Raw genomic sequence first — 21,287 nt, forward strand, 5'->3', positions numbered from 1 at the left:
AGGGAATATTAAATTGGTCTTAAGCGCGTTCCTAAAGCATGTGTAATTATATCATTTTTAGCAGAGCTATTATTTCATTAATGTTTTTGGCAAGTAGAGTCGAGTGAAACGTACTAATAACGTATCAAAATTGTCAAAATAATTGTCATTAATCGCATTCTTTGCAAAAAACTTTTTCAAGATCAGCTTGATTACTTATTTGTTGCATATACTGCGCATATCGTACGATAAGTAGAATAACAACTTCATTTGGAGTATTATCAAAACACGGGGAAAAAATAGGCATAAAATGACTTATCATGCTTGTACCATTGTTATTGTTTATCAACAAGTCCATTAAAAAGTGCAATTTATCAAAACATTATCCATTTTTTGTGCAGTACAAAAAACGAACCGTTTAAATCCATGTATCGTAGTGTAGTACAGATTGCATACCCACTAGGATCATTGCTATGCGCATTGCATAGCCGTTGAGGGTAATGTGTTGTGCGTGTTGCATACTTTCAGGCTAACAAGTGTTATACTGTTCAAAAAACCCGATTTTCGGTGTAACTTACGCTGTTAAGCATTAAAATCCGCGTTAGTTCCGTTGTTTGCACATAATTTATGATTCATTTTCCCCAATCGCTACACCAGCTAGGCAACGTTTGCCGTTTTTCACAACCAAGACCCCTCCCCAAACACACACACACACGCAAACATGTACTGCTCTAAATCATTGGACAGATGCTGCCATACTCCCGCAGCTTGTTGCAGTTCTCGTTCACGTTAAAAACGGACGCCGGACACTGGGCGAACATCATCATGCCCATGCAGCGCAGAATCGTGCCAGAGATGGGATGGCAGATCTTCTCGCCCTCGAAGCTCGGTTCCAGCTTGGCGCCCGCCTCGATCTCGTCCATCTTCTTTTCCGCCAGCTCGAAGCACGCGTTGGTGGCATCGCGCACCAGCGACATCCACTCCGGCTTGCCCTTGACCGCGTCCATGAACATCTTCGACAGATCGTCCCGCTTCAGCATACCCTCCGCGTACATGTTGGTCGCATTCATCGCACACTCAGCAATGCACTGTAACAACGGTACGATGTGGTTGAAATTTGAAATCGGCAAAAGAACTGCAGCAGCAGCTACTTACACAACCCCTAGGAATGCCATCCATCTGGAGCTGTTTCTTCGTCTGCTCGCCGTACTTCTTGTAGCAGTCCATCATGATCGTACCGTCCACCAGCATGGGCGTGGGGCAACATTCGGCCGGGTTCTGGCGATGAAAAAGGGATGAGCAATTTCTTTGTGGAACTATGCTGTCATTCTACAGCAACTCACCGTATCGACAGGTGGACCGGCAGCACACGGATTATCGCCCGCCAGCACCCCGGCCTGAAGCAGGGCCCCGCAAGTGAGGAAACACAGTGCCAACTGCACCACAACACGCTGTCGCTGTCCCATCGCTCTACTCGACTGCAACTGAGAGATCGCCGGTCGGTGGGCGATCGCTTTCGTTTTTATCCCAACGTCCGATCTACCCTTTCCCGCCGTACCAATGTCAACCTGCTTTTGGGCGATATCAGCCAATGCACGTTGGGGGGGCGTTCGGAGGGATGAGGAGCTTGCATGGCTAATGGGGCCTTTTGCCTGCAGTGGGCACAATAGAATTCGACAGAGAAACGACACACACAATGACAGAGAGAAAGAGCGAGAGAGGAGAGTGCGTACATAGAAGAGGGCTAGTTAGTAAATGGTCAGGCAATGGAAATAACCCTCAACTAAGAAGAAAAAAGTTGCCCACTCATCGCGGGGGAGCGCTTTTCATCGATTGTACTCGGGCTGCTTTGAATGCAAAAATCTGGCGCTTTCTGTTGATACAGAGCACCGAGCACACAGTACTCTTAATTGATGGTTTGGCTTGCGGGTAGTGTGTGTGTATGATCGTGCCATGGGATATAATTTGTATACCTCGCAAACGATCGGTCGTTTTTACCATTTGTTTGGCTTTTTTACCATCCACGTGGCGTGCCAGATGGTTGGGGCGTCAAACGGAAACGCATTGTGCAGGGTTTAAGGCAATTCTAGAGATGCAACGGTTTAATTCTACCACAAGTTTGAATTACAACCGTTTTGTACAGATCAAACAAAAGCTGTGGTACAATTACGTATCATCAAAATCACTCCAAAAAACCCTGTAATGGTTTTGCAATGACAATATTTGCATTTTTTGTGCCTTTTTTACATTCACATCAGACCTAATCAGCCTTATCATTGCGGTGGTGGATAGAACATGATTGATCATACAAGGGCCGATAATTTAAAGCATCATCATGATCATCTAATCGGAATCGGTTGGACAAACTGAGCCACAGATAAACACAAACACAGTTTGAAATGCTGTGCTAATAATGACTAAAAATGTTTAGATCAAATGATTCAGACATCAAATGATTCAAACAATGAACTACATGAGAATATGAAGCATGAAACTTCAATGTAACTCATCACACTTTCTGGAAACCTTCATAATAAATTGAATAAGTTCTTCACTGCGTTAAACTTCTCTTACATCTGCTCAAGATGAGCCTCACTGTTCTACTGAAACTTCACGACGCATGCAATAACCTAGCTCCAAGCAACTCCACTGCTAAACGAACAACTTCATCATAAGCATTTGTACGGTATAATTTCACCCATAAAAGAACGACTGCTGCATTAAGTTAACATCTTAATGGGCAAGTGTTGACGTTAAATATTGCCCAACTGTCATGTGAAACAAAGCGAGGCCAGAAACTTTGATTGACACTTCAAGAATCCGTCACTTTGATTTGTAACAAATGCGGCTGAGAATGATATAAAAGCTCAGAAGATGCTCAGTACAAGCAGTACAATTCTAAGCTGAATATAGAAGAACATGGCGCACTTAAATCTCCTTCAAATCGGTGTCTTAAGCCTTATTGGGCTCGGCTCCGTGTTTGCTGACAATCCCTGCCTTAAAGGACCTCCAGTGCCGAAGGTGAGAGTTGATGGTTGAATCACATTGAAGAGCTCTAATTGAATACTGTTTCCACTCTCCAGAATGCAGCGGAATGTTGCGTCACACCGTTCCTCGTGGAGCCGAGCGCCTTCATGACCTGCCACTCGAAATGGATCGGTCAAACGAAGCGCCAGATGGCAATGGAAGGCATTCCGCGTGGTTGTGTAGGTATCCCGTCCACAAGATAATAGTTCAATATGAGTTTCAATCCTTCTCTACTCCCTTCCAACAGTGCGTAGCTGAGTGCGTTATGAACTCCACCAGCCTCTACTCGAACGGTAAGATAGCTCGTGAAGCACTGACGAAACTGTACCTTGACTCTACCAAATCGATGGCTCCCGAATGGAACAAGATCACGCTGGACGCGATCGACGGTTGCTTCAAGATGGCGGACTCGATCAAGGACGAAATTGAGGCGGGCGCTAAGCTAACGCCTGCATTTGATGGGGAACAGATCTGCCATCCCATCTCCGGTACGATACTGGCCTGCATGGGCATGACGCTGTTCGCGGAGTGTCCGGTCAAGCTGTTCACCGTCAACGATGACTGCAACAAGCTGAAGAGTTACCACAGCAAGTGTCCGTTCTTGTAGGCGGGGCTTCACAAATTGACGATGCTGATTTATGTATTCTTTTATAACCGCTAATAAAATCCGCACCATTGCACCACATTGAAACCTGAAATGAAAATTCAAATTGACCGTTAGCAATTCCGTTGATTCAAAAACTGACTGACGGAATCCTTTCTCACCCACTTTCTCACAACACTTTTCTTGTGGAAATGTTTACTTGCTGCTCTCATCTTCCACTCATCGCGGTATTGGTGTGCTCGCTCAAAAGTGCATCCACAAACTGCACGCCAAAATCGTTCGACATCGAACGCAGTAGGCGCATGCGCGCCCAGAACCAAAACAAACCACCATGGCACTAGCCTACCCTGTTCGTCCTTACACAATCCGCTTCAGCTACACGCAAACACACACACAAACATACTCACACGGTAGCTGTCATCTGGGTACAGCTTCGATTCACTGCGGTCGAAACGAATTCCATCCAGGTTTCGTCCCCCCAAAGTGGTCAACGTGGTGCCAGGCAAGAGAAAAAAGCGCAATGGTTTGAAAAATTGTGTCGTACTGTGTGGTTCGTTTTGTCCCCGTGGTGTTTTCACGGCCAATGCGATAATGTGATGCAACTGTGAGCAAAACCGTACCCCCGTAACACCGAAACCACACACATATCCGTAACAGCCAGTAGAGGCAACCTGCCTTGGTAACAACAGGGCCAAGTGAAGTGCAAAAGAAAGGGATTGCAGGACCGAAGATGTTGTGTACCGCGCTAGGGATTGTGCTCGGTGTGCTGGTCGGGCTGTACGGCCTGTTCGAGCTGCACTACTTTCTGCGAATGTGCCTTTGCGTGGTGTCGGCGCGCTTTCTCAAGAAGCGGATGCACATCCTCGACACGGGCACCGTGATGGGTGAGTAGTAGTAGTAGTTGTAGTAGGCCATGCTCCTTTCTTAGCGAGCTTGGATTCGATTTTTCGTACCGCAGAGTACCGCGCGGATGCTAAATTTAGCATCAGTAGTTGTGTGGTTTCGATCGCCTCTTCTTGACCGCTTCCCGGCGGTGGGGCATTAGCCCAAAGGGGAGCCGAGAGAGAAAGAGAGAGAGGCATGTCATTAAGCTCTAGTTTACCATACACATGCATAAAACATTGGCTCAAGACATTGATTCGTAGGCGATCGATAATTGCTGGAGTGTGATAAGGAACCGTTTTTTATTGCTCTTTTGCCTTCAATAATGATTTCAACAAAGGAACAACGTCCATTAAAATTGCTTACATTTTTTCTTTTCCAGGTCTTTGCCTAACGAATGACATTGACACGCTGCTTTACCACATGAACAATGCGCGCTATCTGCGCGAGATAGATTTTGCGCGGGTTGACTTCTACGAGCGGACCTCGCTTTATCGGACGATCCGAAGTAAAGGCGGGTCGGTTGTACAAGGGGCCACCACCATCCGCTATCGGCGGTTCATACGTCCCTTCACGCGCTTCACGATCAGCTCCAGGGTGAAGGACGCTAACTCTCTAAAAAAGTGTTTCTTATTCCAACAACTTCCCTTGCTCCACAGATCGTGTACTGGGACAATCAGTCCATCTTTATGGAGCATCGGTTTCTTGGCGGTACGGACGGCTTCATCCACTGTATTGCGCTCTGCCGCCAGCGCGTCATGCAGTGCTCGGTGGAGGACGTGATGGCAACGCTGCTCAAGAGCGGCATCAGCTTACCGTCTTCGTCCGGCGCAAAGAAGCTGCCGTCCAACACGACCAGTTCGACCGAATTTTTGGAGAAGGTAGAGACGGGTGGTGTCATTGAAGCACCGAGCCTAGCCAAGCCCGATCTGCCACCCGAGGTGGCCAAGTGGCTCGAGTGGAACGACATCTCCAGCGCAAGCCTGCGGAGCGAGTGTTGAGGCATCCACAGTGAGACTAGTAAAGCTGCATTCCACGGGGATGGTACTTGAGACTCCGATTCGGTGTCTCTGAGGCTGTTATTGTGTCCGCTTTGATGTTGTGCACAGCAAAACTCCTTAGTTGCGTAGAGCAAAAAAAAAAACGGGTGTGTGTGGAGGCGCCCAGCTTTCTGTCCGTCACCACGTGCGTAAAAACCTAGAAACCTTTCCCTCGCTCACTCGCACTATCTCTCTATCTTTCTCTCTCACTCTCTCTCTCCCCCTCTCTCTCTTTGCTCATTGTTGTTGACCCTTTTTCTAGTAGTTTAACACACAAAAACAGTGGAAATAAAGCCAAAAGGCTTCAAAACGGTCCTTTCTGCAGCGTTTTAAATCTCCATCTAGAATGATACTCGTGTTTCAAGCCGCTTTATTAACCGTGGTTTGGTCGTCTACAAGTGTATAGAACAATTCCAAATTTTGAATCCCGTCACCCTTTGCTGTATCGCAACCGACAGTGCTCAATCTACTGACGCAGCGCACTGAACGGGCAGTTCTTCAGGAAGTTCCAGATCGCATTACACTCCGTCGAGGTGGAGCGCAGGTTGGTCGGGCAGTCGCTGAACACGGTCGTGTGGATGCAGTCGACCAGGAAGCTGGCCTCCGGATTGCACACCTGCGTACCCTTCGGCGTGGTCTTCTTCTGGTCCGCCACGTCCTTCTGGAACTCCTTGTCCTTCTTGTTCGCCTTGGCCGTGCACTCCTTGATCGCCTTGCGGACCACGTTTAGCCACGGGCTGTTCGCCGGCAGACTGTCCGTGAACACGCTGTTCAGCTTCTTCTCATCGACATCACCGCGGCGGTTGTAGATGCCGGTGCTGTTCAGGATGCACTCCGACATGCACTAGAAGCAAGGATTTGGACGTCAATGTTTTTTTGGAGCATTTTACATTTTAGCATTTTAGCACGTTTGCACATCAGTTACCTCCGTCTTGGGCATGCTGGAGGCACCCTTGTCCGCGGCGTCCTTGTCGATGGGGAACTTCTCGAAGCACGAGCTCACGATCGTCACGTCCAGCAGCTTCGGGATGGTGCAGCAGGTGAACGGGTCCGTCTTGAGGTTCAGCTTGCCGCACGTGTTGGGGGCACCGGCCACCAGCAGGCTGCCGCACAGCACCAGGAACACTTTGCCGACGATCGGATTCATTGTTTGGTGGTAGTTTTGCGGTTAGTTGGAGGGATTTTACAGAACCTGAAGCTGTACACCAGTTGCTTGACTGACTCTTTCCATCGAGGATGGGAGTTATTTATACTCCGAATGTGTGTTTGGTCGTATGGTAATAATGGATCTTTAATAGGACCTTGCTTTTTCTGGAGTCAATTTTCTCACTTCCAGAATAAATGTGAAAATGAACTGTTAATTGGGTGTTATTTTCATTCTGAAATCAAGGTGACGTGTCCGTTGGGCGCCAACACTTCACGGACCATTACGCACCTCCCCAACATGATGATGATGATGATGAGCCGTTAATTCGACAATATCACAATCCCATAAAGCAGCAGGCGCGGGAGAGAAATTTTATAAAAAGCACCCAAAACTCTCCCATTTACCTAAAGCGTAAGTGGCCTTCCTTCCGTCACCATGGCACCACTTCTCCTGCTCTGCACACTGTGTGCCGTTCTTCTGCCCACCGCGAACGCTCAGGCGGTCACCGGCAGTAAGGCGGCAAACGGCACCACCTGCCCGGAAGCGGACGTCGCCATACGGGACGTCACGCCGCAGCAGTGTTGTGGCAGCTTTCTCGAGGCACACAAAGCCATCATCGACTGTATGGGCAAAACCGGTACCGGCTCCGGTACATCCTGCATTGCGCACTGCATCCTGCAGAACTTCCACACCCAGAAGCTGCTGGTCGGGTCGGCGGTTTCGGTGTCGCAGATGATCACGATCGGGCCGAAGCTGTTCGCGCACTACGAGCGCTGCCACACCGATCTGTTCGAGTACGTGATTGGTAATGTGTTCGATGGGGACTTTCGGCGCGTGATTTGTGACGAGCGGCTGAACCGATTCTTCGAGTGTATGGTCAGGAGCTGGTTCGAGGTAAGGGGAGTTATTTTTCTTTCCAGTTTCTTGTGGTTATGTTATGTCCGGGCTTTGTTCTTTTCTTGCTTTTGAAGGACTGTTTGGGCTTCGATGACGCGAATCCTAAGTGTGGAGAGCTGCAAAAGGTTGTCAAGTCGTCGAGCTGTAGCCTGAGCTCGTTCTTCACCAAACCCGAAACGGCGTAGTAGTCCTTGACAGCTGTTTCCAATTAATCGTGCAAAGGCAACCAAATGCCGTAAATAAACATTTTTTGAGTTGAACTGCTGCACCCAAGTCTTTTATCCAAGAGATTGTTTCGTCCTTGTTGCTGAAATCATACTTGATAATTTGATCGTAATATACTGTAGTTTGGGATCACCTGATACCGGTAAGTGGCTTTTGAACAATGTTTCTGGTTTCTTTCAAATAAAAAAACTGAATTGCAATTAGCTATTTGAACGTAACACTCCATAGCCCACCACAATCCAACCATGATGCTCTATAAGTAGTAGCGCCATCTAGTGGCGATCTTAATTTTGCGATCATAGATACACAATTTTACGCATAGATCACATAGTACTCAGTGCCACCCCAAGCAAGTGTAATCCAACATTAATGCCTGAATGAGCGACAGACAATTAGTACAATAACCTGAAACATGACAAGCTATAGCATCCGCTAGAGGTCGCTAACTGGTTGTCAATTAAGAGACACTCTCTGACGTTCTTCGACAAAATTTTGTCAATCTTCCTCCGTTTATTTTTCTCGTAATGTTTATTTACTGATTTTAATTTATTTATTTATTTATTTGAAATTTATTAATATATTTGCTTGCTCTTACTATTGTCTATCTCGTGGGATTAAAAAACCATTATTTAACTTTAAAAAAACTATGTGAGGGTAAAGGGTAAAGACGCAAATATAACAAGGGAAAAAAGGGATTATAAAAATGAAAATAAACAAATTTATAAGAAAAAAAAAGAGTTGATCTTTCGTCAACATAGCGAAGCAAAAAGCGCAATGATAAGAAACTCATAACAGTAAAATGATAAAGTTCCATTACTAATGTGTTGTTTTTTTCCGATCTACCAAACATGCATCATCATTATAAACCCTGGATTAAAGCCTTGGCTAGATAGAAATATCTAGAGCCAGATAAAACTAACCAAAAATGGGAATTCCCGTTTCTCATTACTGTTACTTACTGCCGTGATACAGCCGTCACATGATACGATAAAAAGTATTTTTTTACAAAAGCTGCAAACCCCCCATGATTATTTTTTATTCACAAACTGAATGTACTGATTGAACACATTTGCCAATGATTTTTTTTTAATACAACCGTGCTTTGCACGCACTTCTAGGAAGTTTCCGGATTGTTGATGGTGGCGAATGGTGGTAGCGGAAAGCATTTGGGTCAGATGTCCGCACTGTACAGTTGCCGTAAAGTACTTGTTTTAATTCAAGGCTCATCTTTATTAGAACGGTATTTCACATAAAATTCTTCCCTACGTTGTGTTGCTAAAACCACTTCGTTTTACGATCCAGCAGAGAGAGAGCGATGCCGGAAACGGGAGCTGTCAAAAGCCACATGCTACATTGACAGCTGTCAGTTGCCTGCAGTCACCCAATGAACAAAAATTCAAAATATATGACGCCAAACATCACGGCCACCTAAATTTTCCAAAAAATTTACATTTCTTTACACTTCTCCTATCTTTCAAATGGCAATAAACATATACGCGACACTGGTCTTTTAAACAATCCTTGTGACGTACGAAGAGTCACCACACGAACTACCCCATCCAACCCCGGATGGACTTCAACGATCCTAGCTAGCGGCCACTCACACGGGGTAACGTTGTCCTCCTTCAGAATAACCATCTGCCCAACAGCTACGCGTTGAGGGGCGGGAACCCGCTGATTGTTATTATGCAGCTCACACAAGTACTCCGTTTTCCATCGCTTCCAATGACGTTGGACAAGTTGTTGTAGCAATTGGTATTTGCGGACTCGATTTTCAGGAACGTCCAAAAAATCGTTGTCAGGAAGGGCCAACAATGCTGTCCCAATGAGGAAGTGACCCGGTGTTAAAGCATCCAATTCTGCAGGGTCCTCTGATAATGGTGTCAATGGGCGGCTATTCATTTGTCCCTCAATCTGCACCAACACGGTCGTCATTTCAACAAACGATAAACGTTGTTGGCGTAATAGTTTTCGCAGAGTACGTTTGGACGACTTGACCGCCGCTTCCCACAAGCCTCCAAAATTGGGTGCCCGTGGAGGTATGAAATGCCACTCAATGTTATTCATGGCAGACGCTCCATGCACTGCCTCTATATGGCGGGAATCGTTCAGCAGGCGATACAATTCAACAAGCTCACTATTAGCGCCGCGGAAATTAAGTCCATTATCGGAATAAACCTTTGCAGGGAGACCTCTGCGAGAGACGAATCGACGAAAAGCCGCTAGGAAAGCCGGTGTGGATAGATCTTCAACTAGTTCCAAATGAACCGCTTTCACTGCAAAGCAGACAAATACTGCTACGTAAGATTTCTGTGCAGCTGCCCTACGATGTACAGGTTTTAGATAAAAGGGCCCGCAATAATCTACACCTACTACGGAGAATGGGCGTGAGGGTGTAGCACGAGACAACGGAAGTTGTCCGACTGGCTGAATAGTTGGCTTGGGATCCGCCCTCAAGCACTTTACGCATCCTTTGCAAACGGAATTTACAACACGGCGTCCGTTGATCACCCAATACTCTTTCCTCATCTCCGCCAAAGTAATACGAGGTCCTCCATGCAGTGTTCTTTTATGATACGTTTCCCCGATTAGTTTAGCAAAGTGATTGTTGCCTGGCAGAATTATAGGATGCTTACTGCAGTGTGGAATAAGCGTTTGACGCAGACGGCCACCAACGCGCAGTAAACCATCGGTATCGATGTACGGTTGAAGAGATTTCAATCGTGAATTCGTAGATACGCATTTTCCAGACGACAACTCTCGTACCTCTTGCGGAAAATATGCGTTTTGCAGCATTCGTACAATCATCTCTTTCGCATTCTTCAACTCGTTGGCAGAAAGAAATGTTTTTTCTCCTGGGCTCTCTTCTCTTTTAAACGTTTTCCAACGTAGATAATAAGCGGTGAATTTTAACACCCGCCAGTAGCAAGAGAACCGCTTTAACCAATCTACAGATTCAAGGGATGCTGTAGCAACGGTTAACTTCTTTCGCTCCAATATTTCCTCAGAAGGCACCTCCAACAAATTATTTCCTCTCCACTCCTCTTGTGATGATCTTAGCCAAGCAGGACCATGAAACCATAATGTGGATGTCAATAACTGCATGGGAAGAACTCCCCTTGAAACCAAATCCGCCGGATTTTCCTTTCCTTTAACATGCAGCCATCTACACCCTTTGCCTGTGTCTTGTATTAGCGAAACACGATTTGCCACATAAGTTGCCCATGTGTGCGATGGAGATTTCAACCAATGTAAGACCACAGTTGAATCGCTCCACATAAAGGATTCAATATTATTCAATTTCAACGCCGTACTAACATGAAGCCATAGCCTGATAGCAATCACTGCTGCACACAACTCTAGTCTGGCTAAGCTTACTCTCTTTAATGGCGCTGGTCTCGATTTAGCAGCCAAAATTTCTACCTTTCGCTGTCCATTCGCATCTTCGGATCTCAGATACAAGACAGCACCGTATGCCGCTTCAGAAGCATCGGCGAAGCAGTGAAGCTGAATTGATGTAGGTTCTGTCAGACAAACGTATCTGGGTATTTTCAACTCTGACAGTAAAGGAAGATTGGAATGAAACTCTTTCCATTCATTCATTAGTTCAGTTGGTAATGTATCGTCCCAATTAAGAGAGGCGAGCCATAACTTCTGCATCTTTATCTTCGCCCAGGAAACAATTGGAGCCACCAAACCAATAGGATCAAATAACCTGGCAATCATCGAGTATACCTTTCTTTTCGTTAGAGGCTCGACAAATTCATTCGTATTCGCTTGAACATACAGATGGTCTGATGCTGGTAGCCATACAACACCTAGGGTTTTGACTGGATCATCAGATATGAAATTCACTTCGGTCTTTGAAGCACGGTCTTTGGGTGGGATGCTCTCCAACAACCTTTCCGAATTTGTACTCCACTTCTGCAAACTAAAACCTCCTTTGCTAAGCAATGCTACTAGCTGTTTGTAAAGCTCGGCAGCTTCCTCTTCCGTATTAGCACCTCCAATGTAATCGTCCACATAGAAATGGTTTAAGAGTGCTTCCTTTGCCATTGGAAAGTTGTCTCCTTCATCATGAGCAAGCTGATGCAACACGCGAGTGGCTAGAAATGATGAAGGTGATAGCCCAAAGGTGACTCGCTGAAGTTCTAATATTTCTATTGGTTTTGTGGGATCACTCCTCCACAAAATTCTTTGCATCGGTCTATCATCTGGGTGGACCATTACTTGTAAATACATTTTTTCGATATCAGCCGTCATGGCAATTGGCTGTAGGCGAAACTGTAGCAAAAGATTTAATAATGTTTCTTGAATAACCGGTCCCTTCAACAGAACATCATTTAAAGAGTAGCCGCTTGATGTCTTTGCCGATCCATCAAAAACCGGTCGAATCTTTGTGCTAGTGCTCGACTCTTTCAATACAGGGTGATGAGGTAGGAAACATTCCATCCGAACCTCGGATGTGCTGGATACTTTCTTCAGATAACCTCGAAGTATATACTCATCAATCACTGCCGAATACATTTCTTTCAACTTGGAGTCTCGGTCAAAACGACACTCTAGATGGTGAAATCGTTTTAGTGCAGAAGATTTGGATTCACCCAAGCTACGACCAGATAATTTGTATGGTAATTTCACTACGTATCTGCCTGTATGATCACGTTGATATTGTTGCTGAAATTTAGCTTCACACTCTTGTTCCTCTAGTGTCCATTTTATCGCTTCCGGAATTTGCTCTAATTCCCAAAATTTCGCTATCAGGTCATCAAGCGAAGAACTAACACCCACATGCATGATGGACTGTGGAACACTGTGAGAGTTTGGATCTTCTCTTTGGCCTTTTCCTGTCGCTAACCAACCAAAAACTGAATCAATAAATGCTGGCAACCCTCTTAACGGATTGCGAATCATCACTGCACCATTGTTTCTTGGCTGCAAAAACTCATGATAAAATTCAGAACCAAGTAAGAGATCGATTTGATTTCCATTGCCTATGTCCGGATCGGCTAATTCAAATTCTGTTTCTAGAAATGCAGTGTCAATACGCTCAGGTTGATAGCCTGTTATCTTGGGCAGAACCGAAAAATTCATTCGTCGCCTGTAGCTTAAGTTTCGTGACGCTATTTCTGCCTCAACGGTTTTAGCCGTCAGAACGGTACATTTGCCTACTCCTATCAATTCCTGACCGCGACCCTTACCAGTCAATTGCAACATTCGACAAAGAGCTTCAGACATAATATTAACTTGAGCTCCGTTATCAAGCAAAGCTCTTGCTAGTTTCCATTTTCCGGACAAATTTCTGACCATTACAAGCGCCGTAGATAGAAATACATGATTTTGAGCTGATGAAGTTGCTGCATTAATCGATGGCGTTGCAATGTTTGTGTCGGTAACGTTCAAGTTTGCCATTTGTTCCGGCAGTGCTATATTCGTTTGATCTCTATGTAAAAGAACGTGATGTTTTTTGTGACACTTCGCACATCTAAATCTCATCCGGCAGGTCAAGGAAACGTGCCCGGGATGCAAACAGTTTCGGCACAATCTCTTTTCTGTAATAAATTGGTACTTTTCTTCTAGCGACATATTCTGAAATGTTCTACAGGCATGAAGATGATGCTGCTCACCGCATTTTGCACATTTCTGTATCTTAGATGCTACGTTCATGGCCAAATGACGTTCCATTGTCTTTTTCTGTTTACCGATTGGAATTCGATCTTCTGTGACGGCATCTAACACTCGAGATTGGGTATGAAGGAACTTTACCAGCTCATCAATGCTATGGCTTTTACTTTTTTCAGCGTGTTTTTCCCAATCATGATGCGTTTTTTCATCCAATTTGGTAAGCATTATTTGAATGATCAACATGCCCCATTCATCGGTTTTTTCTCCAAGCTGCTTTAAAAGTTTGATATTACGCTCGAAGGTATCTACTAGCGCGTGAATTTCCTTTTGGCTCGATGACTTTAGCGTGGGATATTGTAACAACGAATTAATGTAGCGCTTTTTCAATATATATTCATTTGAGTATCTCTCAATGAGTGCGTTCCAAGCCGGAGCATAACTTGCTCCTGTTGACGGAAAGGAATTAACCAAACTTGCTGCTTCTCCTTTTAGCGATTGCTTTAAATATGATATCTTGTGCACTGGAGCCAGCTTTGCATTATTATGAATGTTTGCTTCAAACATGTCTCGAAAAGGAAGCCATTCATCATAGTTTCCTGCGAAAACAGGAAGGGACAAGTTTGGCAATTTTATAAAGGAGCTTGGTTCTTCAGCATTGTCTTGAATGTCACTTGCGCTTTCTTTCACTCGTAATGTTGGAGCGAGAGGTACGATCATCTTCTTTCTTAAAAGATCTGCTATTTGCATGCAATTTTCATCCACTTCATCCAATAAATTTTCATTTTCATCAGCATTGCATTCATCGTCTATCATTCGCAGCTCATTTGCAACCATCTTAAATTCTTCCCAGCATTTTTCTAAGCGATCAAGCCGCGTCATTGCTGCACCAGATTCAATGCCAATTGCTTTGTTAGCAAAATTTTCAATCCGCTCGATAGAACGCAATATGGCGTCTCTCTGTGCCTTTTTGCTGGTAAGCTGTGTGTGTGCTTTGTCATTTATTCCCATTTCACAAGCAAGCTGTGCCATTTCTTCACGATTGATTACTGTTTCTTCTATAGAAGTTTCAGCATAGCCCTGAAAATCTTCTTCTTCTTCCGAGACTGCTTTCGACATATTCTGCTTTTGTATTAAACGAAATGTTACGAGAACTTCTTTTCCCGAAATTAGGTAGCCAATCAATTATTTAAAAGATTAAACTCGATCGTAAAACACTACCACTCCTAGAAATCGTTTAATTATCCAAAACGCACGCGTTGAGCAGGTTTGTCTGTAGCCCTTTCTCAGGTAATGTGGCACGCCGCAGCACAAGCTTTGCTCTCGCTAATGAATCGTATGATTATACCTTGTTCTTTACTTGCCTTTGTGTTAAATCACATCAGAAACATCCTGGTCACCAAGCACCATGTTTTAATTCAAGGCTCATCTTTATTAGAACGGTATTTCACATAAAATTCTTCCCTACGTTGTGTTGCTAAAACCACTTCGTTTTACGATCCAGCAGAGAGAGAGCGATGCCGGAAACGGGAGCTGTCAAAAGCCACATGCTACATTGACAGCTGTCAGTTGCCTGCAGTCACCCAATGAACAAAAATTCAAAATATATGACGCCAAACAGTACTATTTTTTCATGTTTCCAGTCTCTCAATTATTTAGTTTACTATTGTTCTCTTTAGCAATAACTGAAAATAAATATAATTAAGCTTCAAACTTTTGCAAATTACCAAAAGCTCGCTAGTATTATTTACACTGTTTTACGTAGCAGTTTCAAATGTTAACAGCAACTGTTCAGCGATCGTGAGATGGTTTTGCAGTGCAATAGCAGCTGTGCTGTTGAAAAACATCTCGCGAGCGTTGAATAATAACATCCGAAAAAGAAACGACTCATGTTCCACAATCCTGGATTCATGTTCCGCAGTCCCGGGCATAGGCAACGTTTTCATGCATCAGGTTCGCAGTCTTGGAATTGACACACAATGTTGTGGGCAGCCGTGCCGACCCCTGGACTTGCCGTGGCAGTTGCGCTGCCACCGGTCAACGTCCAGGAGGACGACAGTGTGTCACACACACTGTCGCACACACTAAGCAGCGCAAGGCTTAGTGTGTGCCGAGCGCACAGTTAGAGTGTGTTAGCGAGCCGATCGAGCAGGAGCTCTCGGCAGGGGCGCTCGGTGCGGTTGGTGCGCGGCCACCGCAATTGTACGTTTTAAAGTGTTTTACGTTTTTATTATTATTTATTATGTAATGTTTTAATATGTGTGAATAAAATAATAAGTGCAAAGAGCAGTTCACAACACACAACGAATCGTAAAATGTGCTCCTGATCTTGGGTTGCATTGCAAACCCCTGTAGTCATCGCGAATGCATTAAAGTAGTAATGGGTGGTATGCGAACATACTGCCATAAGACTTTATGGCTCAGATTGCTCCTTGCTCCACAATCCAACACTACTTCAAGTCATTCCGTTTAGGGCAGCCTTCGCTTATATCTCGATATAGGAAAGATTTGTGATGTGCTGCTCTATTTTTGTCACGGATGTATTGCTTTCGTCAACCTTAGCGGCAAAACGACAGTGAAGTGTTTCAGTGCGTCAGTCAACTAGCGCAATCAATTTATGACAACAAATAATCACAACCTCACGAAATCTTATCTTACATTCGAGATTAGAAAGACCTACAAATAACGCCAAGGCTTTTATGGGTTTGCAACTTATCTTCAATTAGCAACATACTTTTACGATACGTCAAGTGCCACTCCATTGATTGCTACACGATTGATGAGAACGTTTCAACTAAATTTTAAGGGTGAAATTACGAAAAAAATATACGCTGAACGCTGGTATACGGCTCATTGCACATCGGACACTTGGTAGTAGTGGCGGCACACCTGCCACATGCCACCACGTGTCCGCACGGCATGAAAACCGTATCGAACGGTCGAATGTAACAAATTTTGCAACACTTTTCATCCGACACTTCGTCCTGCTCTTTATCCTTGCTCACATTACCAAGTCCAGAATGCTCCGGACCGACTGTGAGCGCACTGTTTGTGACCTTCTCCCCCCGGCATTCCGCAATGAACTCGGGCGTCTTCACTAGCTTCACGTACGGGCATTCGCTAAAGTTCCTCACATGCTCCACCCACGGGTCATCCTCGGCCAGCCAGTCCCGCAGGTTGCCACCGCAGTAAAAGCACGCCACCACATCACTCTTGCCGGTGTAGAAAAATCCCGCATCAGCCATCTGCTCAGGTGTTTGTGGCATCGATTTGGGCCACTCCTTAAAGGTCGCTAACCGATCGCCCTCTATTCGGTACTGTGGGTACTTCTGCCTATAGAAGGGCATCGTATCATTTTGCGTCCTTTGTGAGTGCCTTTCCAGTTCGTTCTGGCGATTAAGCCTATTCGATTCTGCCGGCGCTGCTGTTGCTGCCATTTCTCTTGCAATCATGCTGCCTGTGCCCGTTGTATCGGGCACGGTCTCCCCTAACTGATCGAGAAAGTTCGGATCAATAGGCACATTGGTTGTTGGCCGTTTGGTCATCAGTCTGCAGTGGGGTGACCATTTCAAGTGTTCCTCTATCACGACGTCGTGCTCGTCCCATCCTCCAAGCTCGATGCGGCAAAAGTAGCAGCGCACACAATCACGGTACCCGGTGTAGAAGAAGCCCCAACGAGCTAGTTCCTCTGGGTAGATGTAAGGAACTGTCCACAACGGAAAATACGTTCGTAGCCGGTTTACCTCATAGTTAAGACATTCCTCTGGTGTGTCGTGTGTAACACGATATTCAGCTATTTCTCTACAAATGCAACTTACTACAGCAGATGCCATGCGTCTGGTTGTGTACTTTCCTAACGTTATCCTATTATTTTAACCTGCTAAGTGTTAATCGCGTAAATCGCGTTTTTAACTATTCTATCAATTTATCTAATAATCTGATTGTGATAAAATTCCTTTTTATCTCTGTAACTACGTTCCACCATTTGCTACTGTCTGCGAACTCAGCTGTCGCCATCAGTGGCGCGTATCAGCGATGCAGTTTAATGTTGTACGCTCTGCGATCACGACTGTGATTAGCACTTTGGCGGCATTGATCAAGTTATCTAAAAAAAGTGAAGAAAAAAAAGAAATTATTAATACACTTGATAAAATTTCAGCGTAAGTTCTTTCGAACAAAACATTTTTCTTTAAATAGTAAACAACCGTAGTGTGTATCACTGTAGGGTACATCCACGGTGCGCGTGTTTTTCCAGTACATTGTGAATTACAATGAGTGTTTTTGAATTCAATATTTGCATCGAATGAGTTGCATTATACCATAACAAAGATTTCTTTAACTCCTTTCTGAGTTAATTCTCCATGTTACTACTAGCAGCTCACTCACAGAGCGATTGAACTCATGCATGAGTAAAACAATTCTACTGAGAGTTTAATCATTTTCGAGAGTTACGAGAGCTGAAATGTGAGTTACCTGTTCAGACCAAACAATTCCGATGATTCCGAGCGATTCCGACGATTCTAGAAGATTCTGAATATTCCAACGGTTCTGAAGACGCACGGTCAGTTTTTTTTTTTTGCATTTCCTTTCTACCACTCTCAAATCTAACTCATGTACACACTAAATTAACTCACGTTACCTGATGATGATGATGACCCACCTCTGACCCCTAGAAAGGATTGAGATGTTCGAGGTATCTTGCGATAATTTGGTAAAGCTACAAATATTCAAACGAATAGATGTTTGAGAGCTGAACAAAGCATAAAGATATGACGAGTTATTAGCCCGATCAACACCAATCTACCAAGCTCCGAACCCAGAGTCTACTATACGCGCGCGTGTCTCAATTCAATGTAGTCTCATTCTATTTATTTATTTTTTTGTATCTATATATTTTTAAAACTTTGACGAATTTAGAATGTAAATTAGTTTAAAAAAATATTCATCGCATTTTAAAGGATAAAAGACAAGAATGAAAAAAAAATATCATCATCACCTAGAGTTGACAATTGACAATACATTTAGACTACATTAGTTCTAACAAAATCAGAGCACAATTTTCTGACCTCAGATAACGAACCAGCATTGACAATTTCCTGTGGCATTCTGTTGTAATACTGGATATCTCTGAGAAACAAAGAATTTCTGGCTCCTGCAGTCATATAGTTTGGCACTCTTGGAGCATTAGCTACCCGTGTAGCGTAATTGTGAATGTCTACTCCTCTCACGACTCTTTGCGTAAGATATGAAGGTAGACGTCTTTTTATTAGATTATCAATGAATATCATTGTCTGATACGTCACTCTATGTTTTATGAACATCCATTGTAAGACCATTCGCATTGTAACAGAAGAGGTATAACGCCCACAATCAAGGATAGCCCGCATTGCCTTATTTTGCAGCCTTTGAAGTCGCGTAAACTGTGTTTCAGTCGCCAGAAACAAAATCGAGGCACAAAAATCTAGATGAGGTCCAATAAGTGATAAGTATATTTGTATCTTACCGCAACGGTTTACATCCTTTCTCAGTCTGCAAATAACTCTAACCTTTTTGGCCACTTTCTTTATAACGTTGTCAATATGATCCGTAAATCTGAGTTTATCGTCAACTATCACTCCTAAATATTTTATACTAGATACAATTTCTACAGATACATTATTTATTGCTAATTGAGTGGGTAGGATAAATAGCCTTCGACACACAACCAAGGCTTTAGTTTTTTCATGATCCTGAGTGATTAACTTCACTAAATAATAATCATATTCACGGATTATTTTCATTACACGAGTATTGAGTAAAGAGTTGACAGATAACAAACAGATTCCGTAAACTTTGCGTTAATTTTAACTCATTCAATGCAAATAAGTAACCTCGCTCGGTTGGTAATAAATCAACAGTTGGTACATCACCAGAGGTGCCGCGAACTTAAGCCGGTATCATTGAATCCGTCTGAATCTAACCGCGCGGCTACACGAGGTGAAATATACAGCGAAATGAATTATTTGATAGGTGAAATATTTGACAGATAAAGCTAAAGTGTTAAGGGAAATACAACATCCGCCTTCGAAAATCACTTAAAAGGAATATCTTCTTAAGCGGAACATTTACAAATGGGAAGAAATGAAGAACTATCAGCTGAAAATTACATGATATCGAAGTTTTTTAATGGATTTAGTTGCGATTTTGTACACGTTATTTGTTTACATTGCACATCAGCTGGGTTGCTGTGATGCGTTATTTGGCAGATATTTCACCTGTCAAATAGTTCATTTGGCTGTATATTTCACCTCGTGTAGCCTAGCGATAAGGATGGCAACACATTTCGTGTGCCCGCTCCTACAACGCCGCGGTTAAGTACTATAGCAACTAGTGATGGGCGTTTCGGAGCTCCGATTTTTTCCCGGAGCCGGCTCCGCACCAACGGCTCCGCACCAACGGCTCCGCACCAACGGTTCCGTAGCCGGCTCCGGACTAACAGCTCTGCACTCACGGCTCTGTTCCAACGGCTGCGGAGCATAATAAAAAAACGAATATATATATTCTCGCACGTGTGGAAGCTAACACACGATGTGATTGCAGTATTGACATGCATGACGTTGTGTAGCATTCGTTTGTCTCGTCTTTCTTAACAATATTCAAAACTAATCGATGGTTTTTTTTTATAAATTCTTTTAAACATGACCTATTCCGCTATTTACGGATTTCCTCGATTGAAACTTCATTGAAAAAGTTCTTTTGGTCCATTGTGTTAAAGCCGTCGGAGCGGAGCCGGCTTCGGAGCCGTTGGTGCGTCTTCGGAGCCGTTGGTGCGGAGCCGGCTCCGGAGCCGTCGGAGCCGGCTCCGGAGCCGGCTCCGAAATTGTCTGGAGCCGGTCGGAGCCGGCTCCGGCTTCGGAGCCGTTTTGCCCATCACTAATAGCAACCATCTAGTAGTCAGAAAAATGTGTGTGTTTGTGAAAATGAGGGTGGGGACGTACGCCGCCGCTACGAACGTGTTCATTGATAACAGCTATCATGTAGTGCGGAACGCAATGTCTCAGATAAGATTTCGCATTATCTGAGGACGTTTAAAAGTAGAGTTTTGTACTCTTAGGGATAAGTAATTCAGTATTTAAAAAAACACTCACAAAACAGCTTTCATAGTGGCGTTTCATATTGATTCTGAACTTTTTAGCCAACGTGTACTTCTTTTAAGAAGCAATCATGTACCACTGCACCAGACCAAGTCACGGTTACCACAATGATTTTAAAAATCTTAAATGTTATTATACACTTTGCACATCCCATGTTAACTGTTTCAGTGAGTTGCTATATGGTGCGAAAGGCATGCTGGGTGACACTTTCAACTGTATGCTTGAATTATCTTCATCGGCAGGTAAATATGGGGATAACCTGCCTCGATGAACGTGTCATGATAGCCGTCGAAAACCGTGTATCACATCACAATTGGTTACATTACCTTAAGAAGGGGTCGAGAGTTTGGTCGAAATTTGATCGAGTAAATCAGACTGAACACGTACGAACAGCTCGTTCCTCTCACTGGTCCCGCAGCTTGCACTCACCAGCGCACTACTGACGCTGTTGCTGTGTTTCACAACCTATATCACCTACTGGTTGCTTCGCTTATCTTACAGGGGTTTCCCACGATTTACATTGGTATCTGTGGACATCAATGCAATTGAACCAAACCATTTTAAGAAACAACCAATAAGCCTTGAGAAACCCTGTATATTGATAATATAAATGATTGATGATAAAAAAAACTCAAACATATCAGCTGGCGATAAGCTCATACAGATTGTAGGCGTGCATCCATCATCCTCTCCTGCTCCATTATGTCCACAAATTTTGCAGAGAAATGTTC

The 21,287-nt window shown here is 44.1% G+C and overlaps 7 protein-coding genes across 7 annotated transcripts; 3 read left to right on the top strand and 4 right to left on the bottom strand.

The window, feature by feature from the left end:
• Positions 1-324: 324 nt before the first annotated feature.
• Positions 325-3,389, bottom strand: LOC121591848. The gene is made up of 4 exons (XM_041912886.1): positions 3,335-3,389; positions 1,323-1,631; positions 1,135-1,257; positions 325-1,067 (listed from the first exon to the last, which is right to left on the bottom strand). Exons 2-4 carry the CDS (start codon positions 1,443-1,445, stop codon positions 711-713), a joined length of 603 nt encoding a protein of 200 aa, XP_041768820.1. The 5' UTR covers positions 1,446-1,631; positions 3,335-3,389; the 3' UTR covers positions 325-710.
• On the top strand, positions 2,887-3,704 carry LOC121591850. The gene is made up of 3 exons (XM_041912889.1): positions 2,887-3,000; positions 3,063-3,185; positions 3,254-3,704. The coding sequence occupies exons 1-3, from the start codon at positions 2,899-2,901 to the stop codon at positions 3,611-3,613; spliced, it is 585 nt and encodes a 194-aa protein (XP_041768823.1). The 5' UTR covers positions 2,887-2,898; the 3' UTR covers positions 3,614-3,704.
• A 301-nt stretch (positions 3,705-4,005) lies between these two features.
• LOC121591847 (protein THEM6) lies at positions 4,006-5,784 on the top strand. Its single transcript, XM_041912885.1, has 3 exons — positions 4,006-4,494; positions 4,875-5,089; positions 5,152-5,784. The coding sequence occupies exons 1-3, from the start codon at positions 4,341-4,343 to the stop codon at positions 5,491-5,493; spliced, it is 711 nt and encodes a 236-aa protein (XP_041768819.1). The 5' UTR covers positions 4,006-4,340; the 3' UTR covers positions 5,494-5,784.
• A 101-nt stretch (positions 5,785-5,885) lies between these two features.
• Positions 5,886-6,775, bottom strand: LOC121591849. Its single transcript, XM_041912887.1, has 2 exons — positions 6,458-6,775; positions 5,886-6,376 (listed from the first exon to the last, which is right to left on the bottom strand). The coding sequence occupies exons 1-2, from the start codon at positions 6,677-6,679 to the stop codon at positions 5,999-6,001; spliced, it is 600 nt and encodes a 199-aa protein (XP_041768821.1). The 5' UTR covers positions 6,680-6,775; the 3' UTR covers positions 5,886-5,998.
• A 339-nt stretch (positions 6,776-7,114) lies between these two features.
• LOC121591851 lies at positions 7,115-7,836 on the top strand. Its single transcript, XM_041912890.1, has 2 exons — positions 7,115-7,573; positions 7,651-7,836. Exons 1-2 carry the CDS (start codon positions 7,115-7,117, stop codon positions 7,759-7,761), a joined length of 570 nt encoding a protein of 189 aa, XP_041768824.1. The 3' UTR covers positions 7,762-7,836.
• Positions 7,748-15,484, bottom strand: LOC121591845. Its single transcript, XM_041912884.1, has 2 exons — positions 8,761-15,484; positions 7,748-7,894 (listed from the first exon to the last, which is right to left on the bottom strand). Exon 1 carries the CDS (start codon positions 14,540-14,542, stop codon positions 9,269-9,271), a length of 5,274 nt encoding a protein of 1,757 aa, XP_041768818.1. The 5' UTR covers positions 14,543-15,484; the 3' UTR covers positions 7,748-7,894; positions 8,761-9,268.
• Positions 15,485-15,543: 59 nt separating this feature from the next.
• LOC121591607 (death-associated inhibitor of apoptosis 1-like) lies at positions 15,544-21,017 on the bottom strand. Its single transcript, XM_041912323.1, has 2 exons — positions 20,883-21,017; positions 15,544-17,528 (listed from the first exon to the last, which is right to left on the bottom strand). The coding sequence occupies exon 2, from the start codon at positions 17,254-17,256 to the stop codon at positions 16,237-16,239; it is 1,020 nt and encodes a 339-aa protein (XP_041768257.1). The 5' UTR covers positions 17,257-17,528; positions 20,883-21,017; the 3' UTR covers positions 15,544-16,236.
• Positions 21,018-21,287: the final 270 nt, after the last annotated feature.

Source organism: Anopheles merus, chromosome 2L (assembly GCF_017562075.2).
Source record: "Anopheles merus strain MAF chromosome 2L, AmerM5.1, whole genome shotgun sequence".
NCBI classification, from domain to species: Eukaryota; Metazoa; Arthropoda; class Insecta; order Diptera; family Culicidae; genus Anopheles; species Anopheles merus.

Coding starts and splice junctions, on each gene's coding strand:
- LOC121591848 (XM_041912886.1), bottom strand. CDS start 1,445: ATGGGACAGCGACAGCGTGTTGTGGTGCAGTTGGCACTGTGTTTCCTC. Junction 1,258..1,322: donor CCGGTCCACCTGTCGATACG/GTGAGTTGCTGT, acceptor TTTCATCGCCAG/AACCCGGCCGAATGTTGCCC. Junction 1,068..1,134: donor ATGGCATTCCTAGGGGTTGT/GTAAGTAGCTGC, acceptor CCGTTGTTACAG/TGCATTGCTGAGTGTGCGAT.
- LOC121591850 (XM_041912889.1), top strand. CDS start 2,899: ATGGCGCACTTAAATCTCCTTCAAATCGGTGTCTTAAGCCTTATTGGG. Junction 3,001..3,062: donor AAGGACCTCCAGTGCCGAAG/GTGAGAGTTGAT, acceptor TCCACTCTCCAG/AATGCAGCGGAATGTTGCGT. Junction 3,186..3,253: donor AAGGCATTCCGCGTGGTTGT/GTAGGTATCCCG, acceptor CCCTTCCAACAG/TGCGTAGCTGAGTGCGTTAT.
- LOC121591847 (XM_041912885.1), top strand. CDS start 4,341: ATGTTGTGTACCGCGCTAGGGATTGTGCTCGGTGTGCTGGTCGGGCTG. Junction 4,495..4,874: donor CGACACGGGCACCGTGATGG/GTGAGTAGTAGT, acceptor TTTCTTTTCCAG/GTCTTTGCCTAACGAATGAC. Junction 5,090..5,151: donor GCTTCACGATCAGCTCCAGG/GTGAAGGACGCT, acceptor CTTGCTCCACAG/ATCGTGTACTGGGACAATCA.
- LOC121591849 (XM_041912887.1), bottom strand. CDS start 6,679: ATGAATCCGATCGTCGGCAAAGTGTTCCTGGTGCTGTGCGGCAGCCTG. Junction 6,377..6,457: donor CCAGCATGCCCAAGACGGAG/GTAACTGATGTG, acceptor CCTTGCTTCTAG/TGCATGTCGGAGTGCATCCT.
- LOC121591851 (XM_041912890.1), top strand. CDS start 7,115: ATGGCACCACTTCTCCTGCTCTGCACACTGTGTGCCGTTCTTCTGCCC. Junction 7,574..7,650: donor TGGTCAGGAGCTGGTTCGAG/GTAAGGGGAGTT, acceptor TTGCTTTTGAAG/GACTGTTTGGGCTTCGATGA.
- LOC121591845 (XM_041912884.1), bottom strand. CDS start 14,542: ATGTCGAAAGCAGTCTCGGAAGAAGAAGAAGATTTTCAGGGCTATGCT.
- LOC121591607 (XM_041912323.1), bottom strand. CDS start 17,256: ATGGCATCTGCTGTAGTAAGTTGCATTTGTAGAGAAATAGCTGAATAT.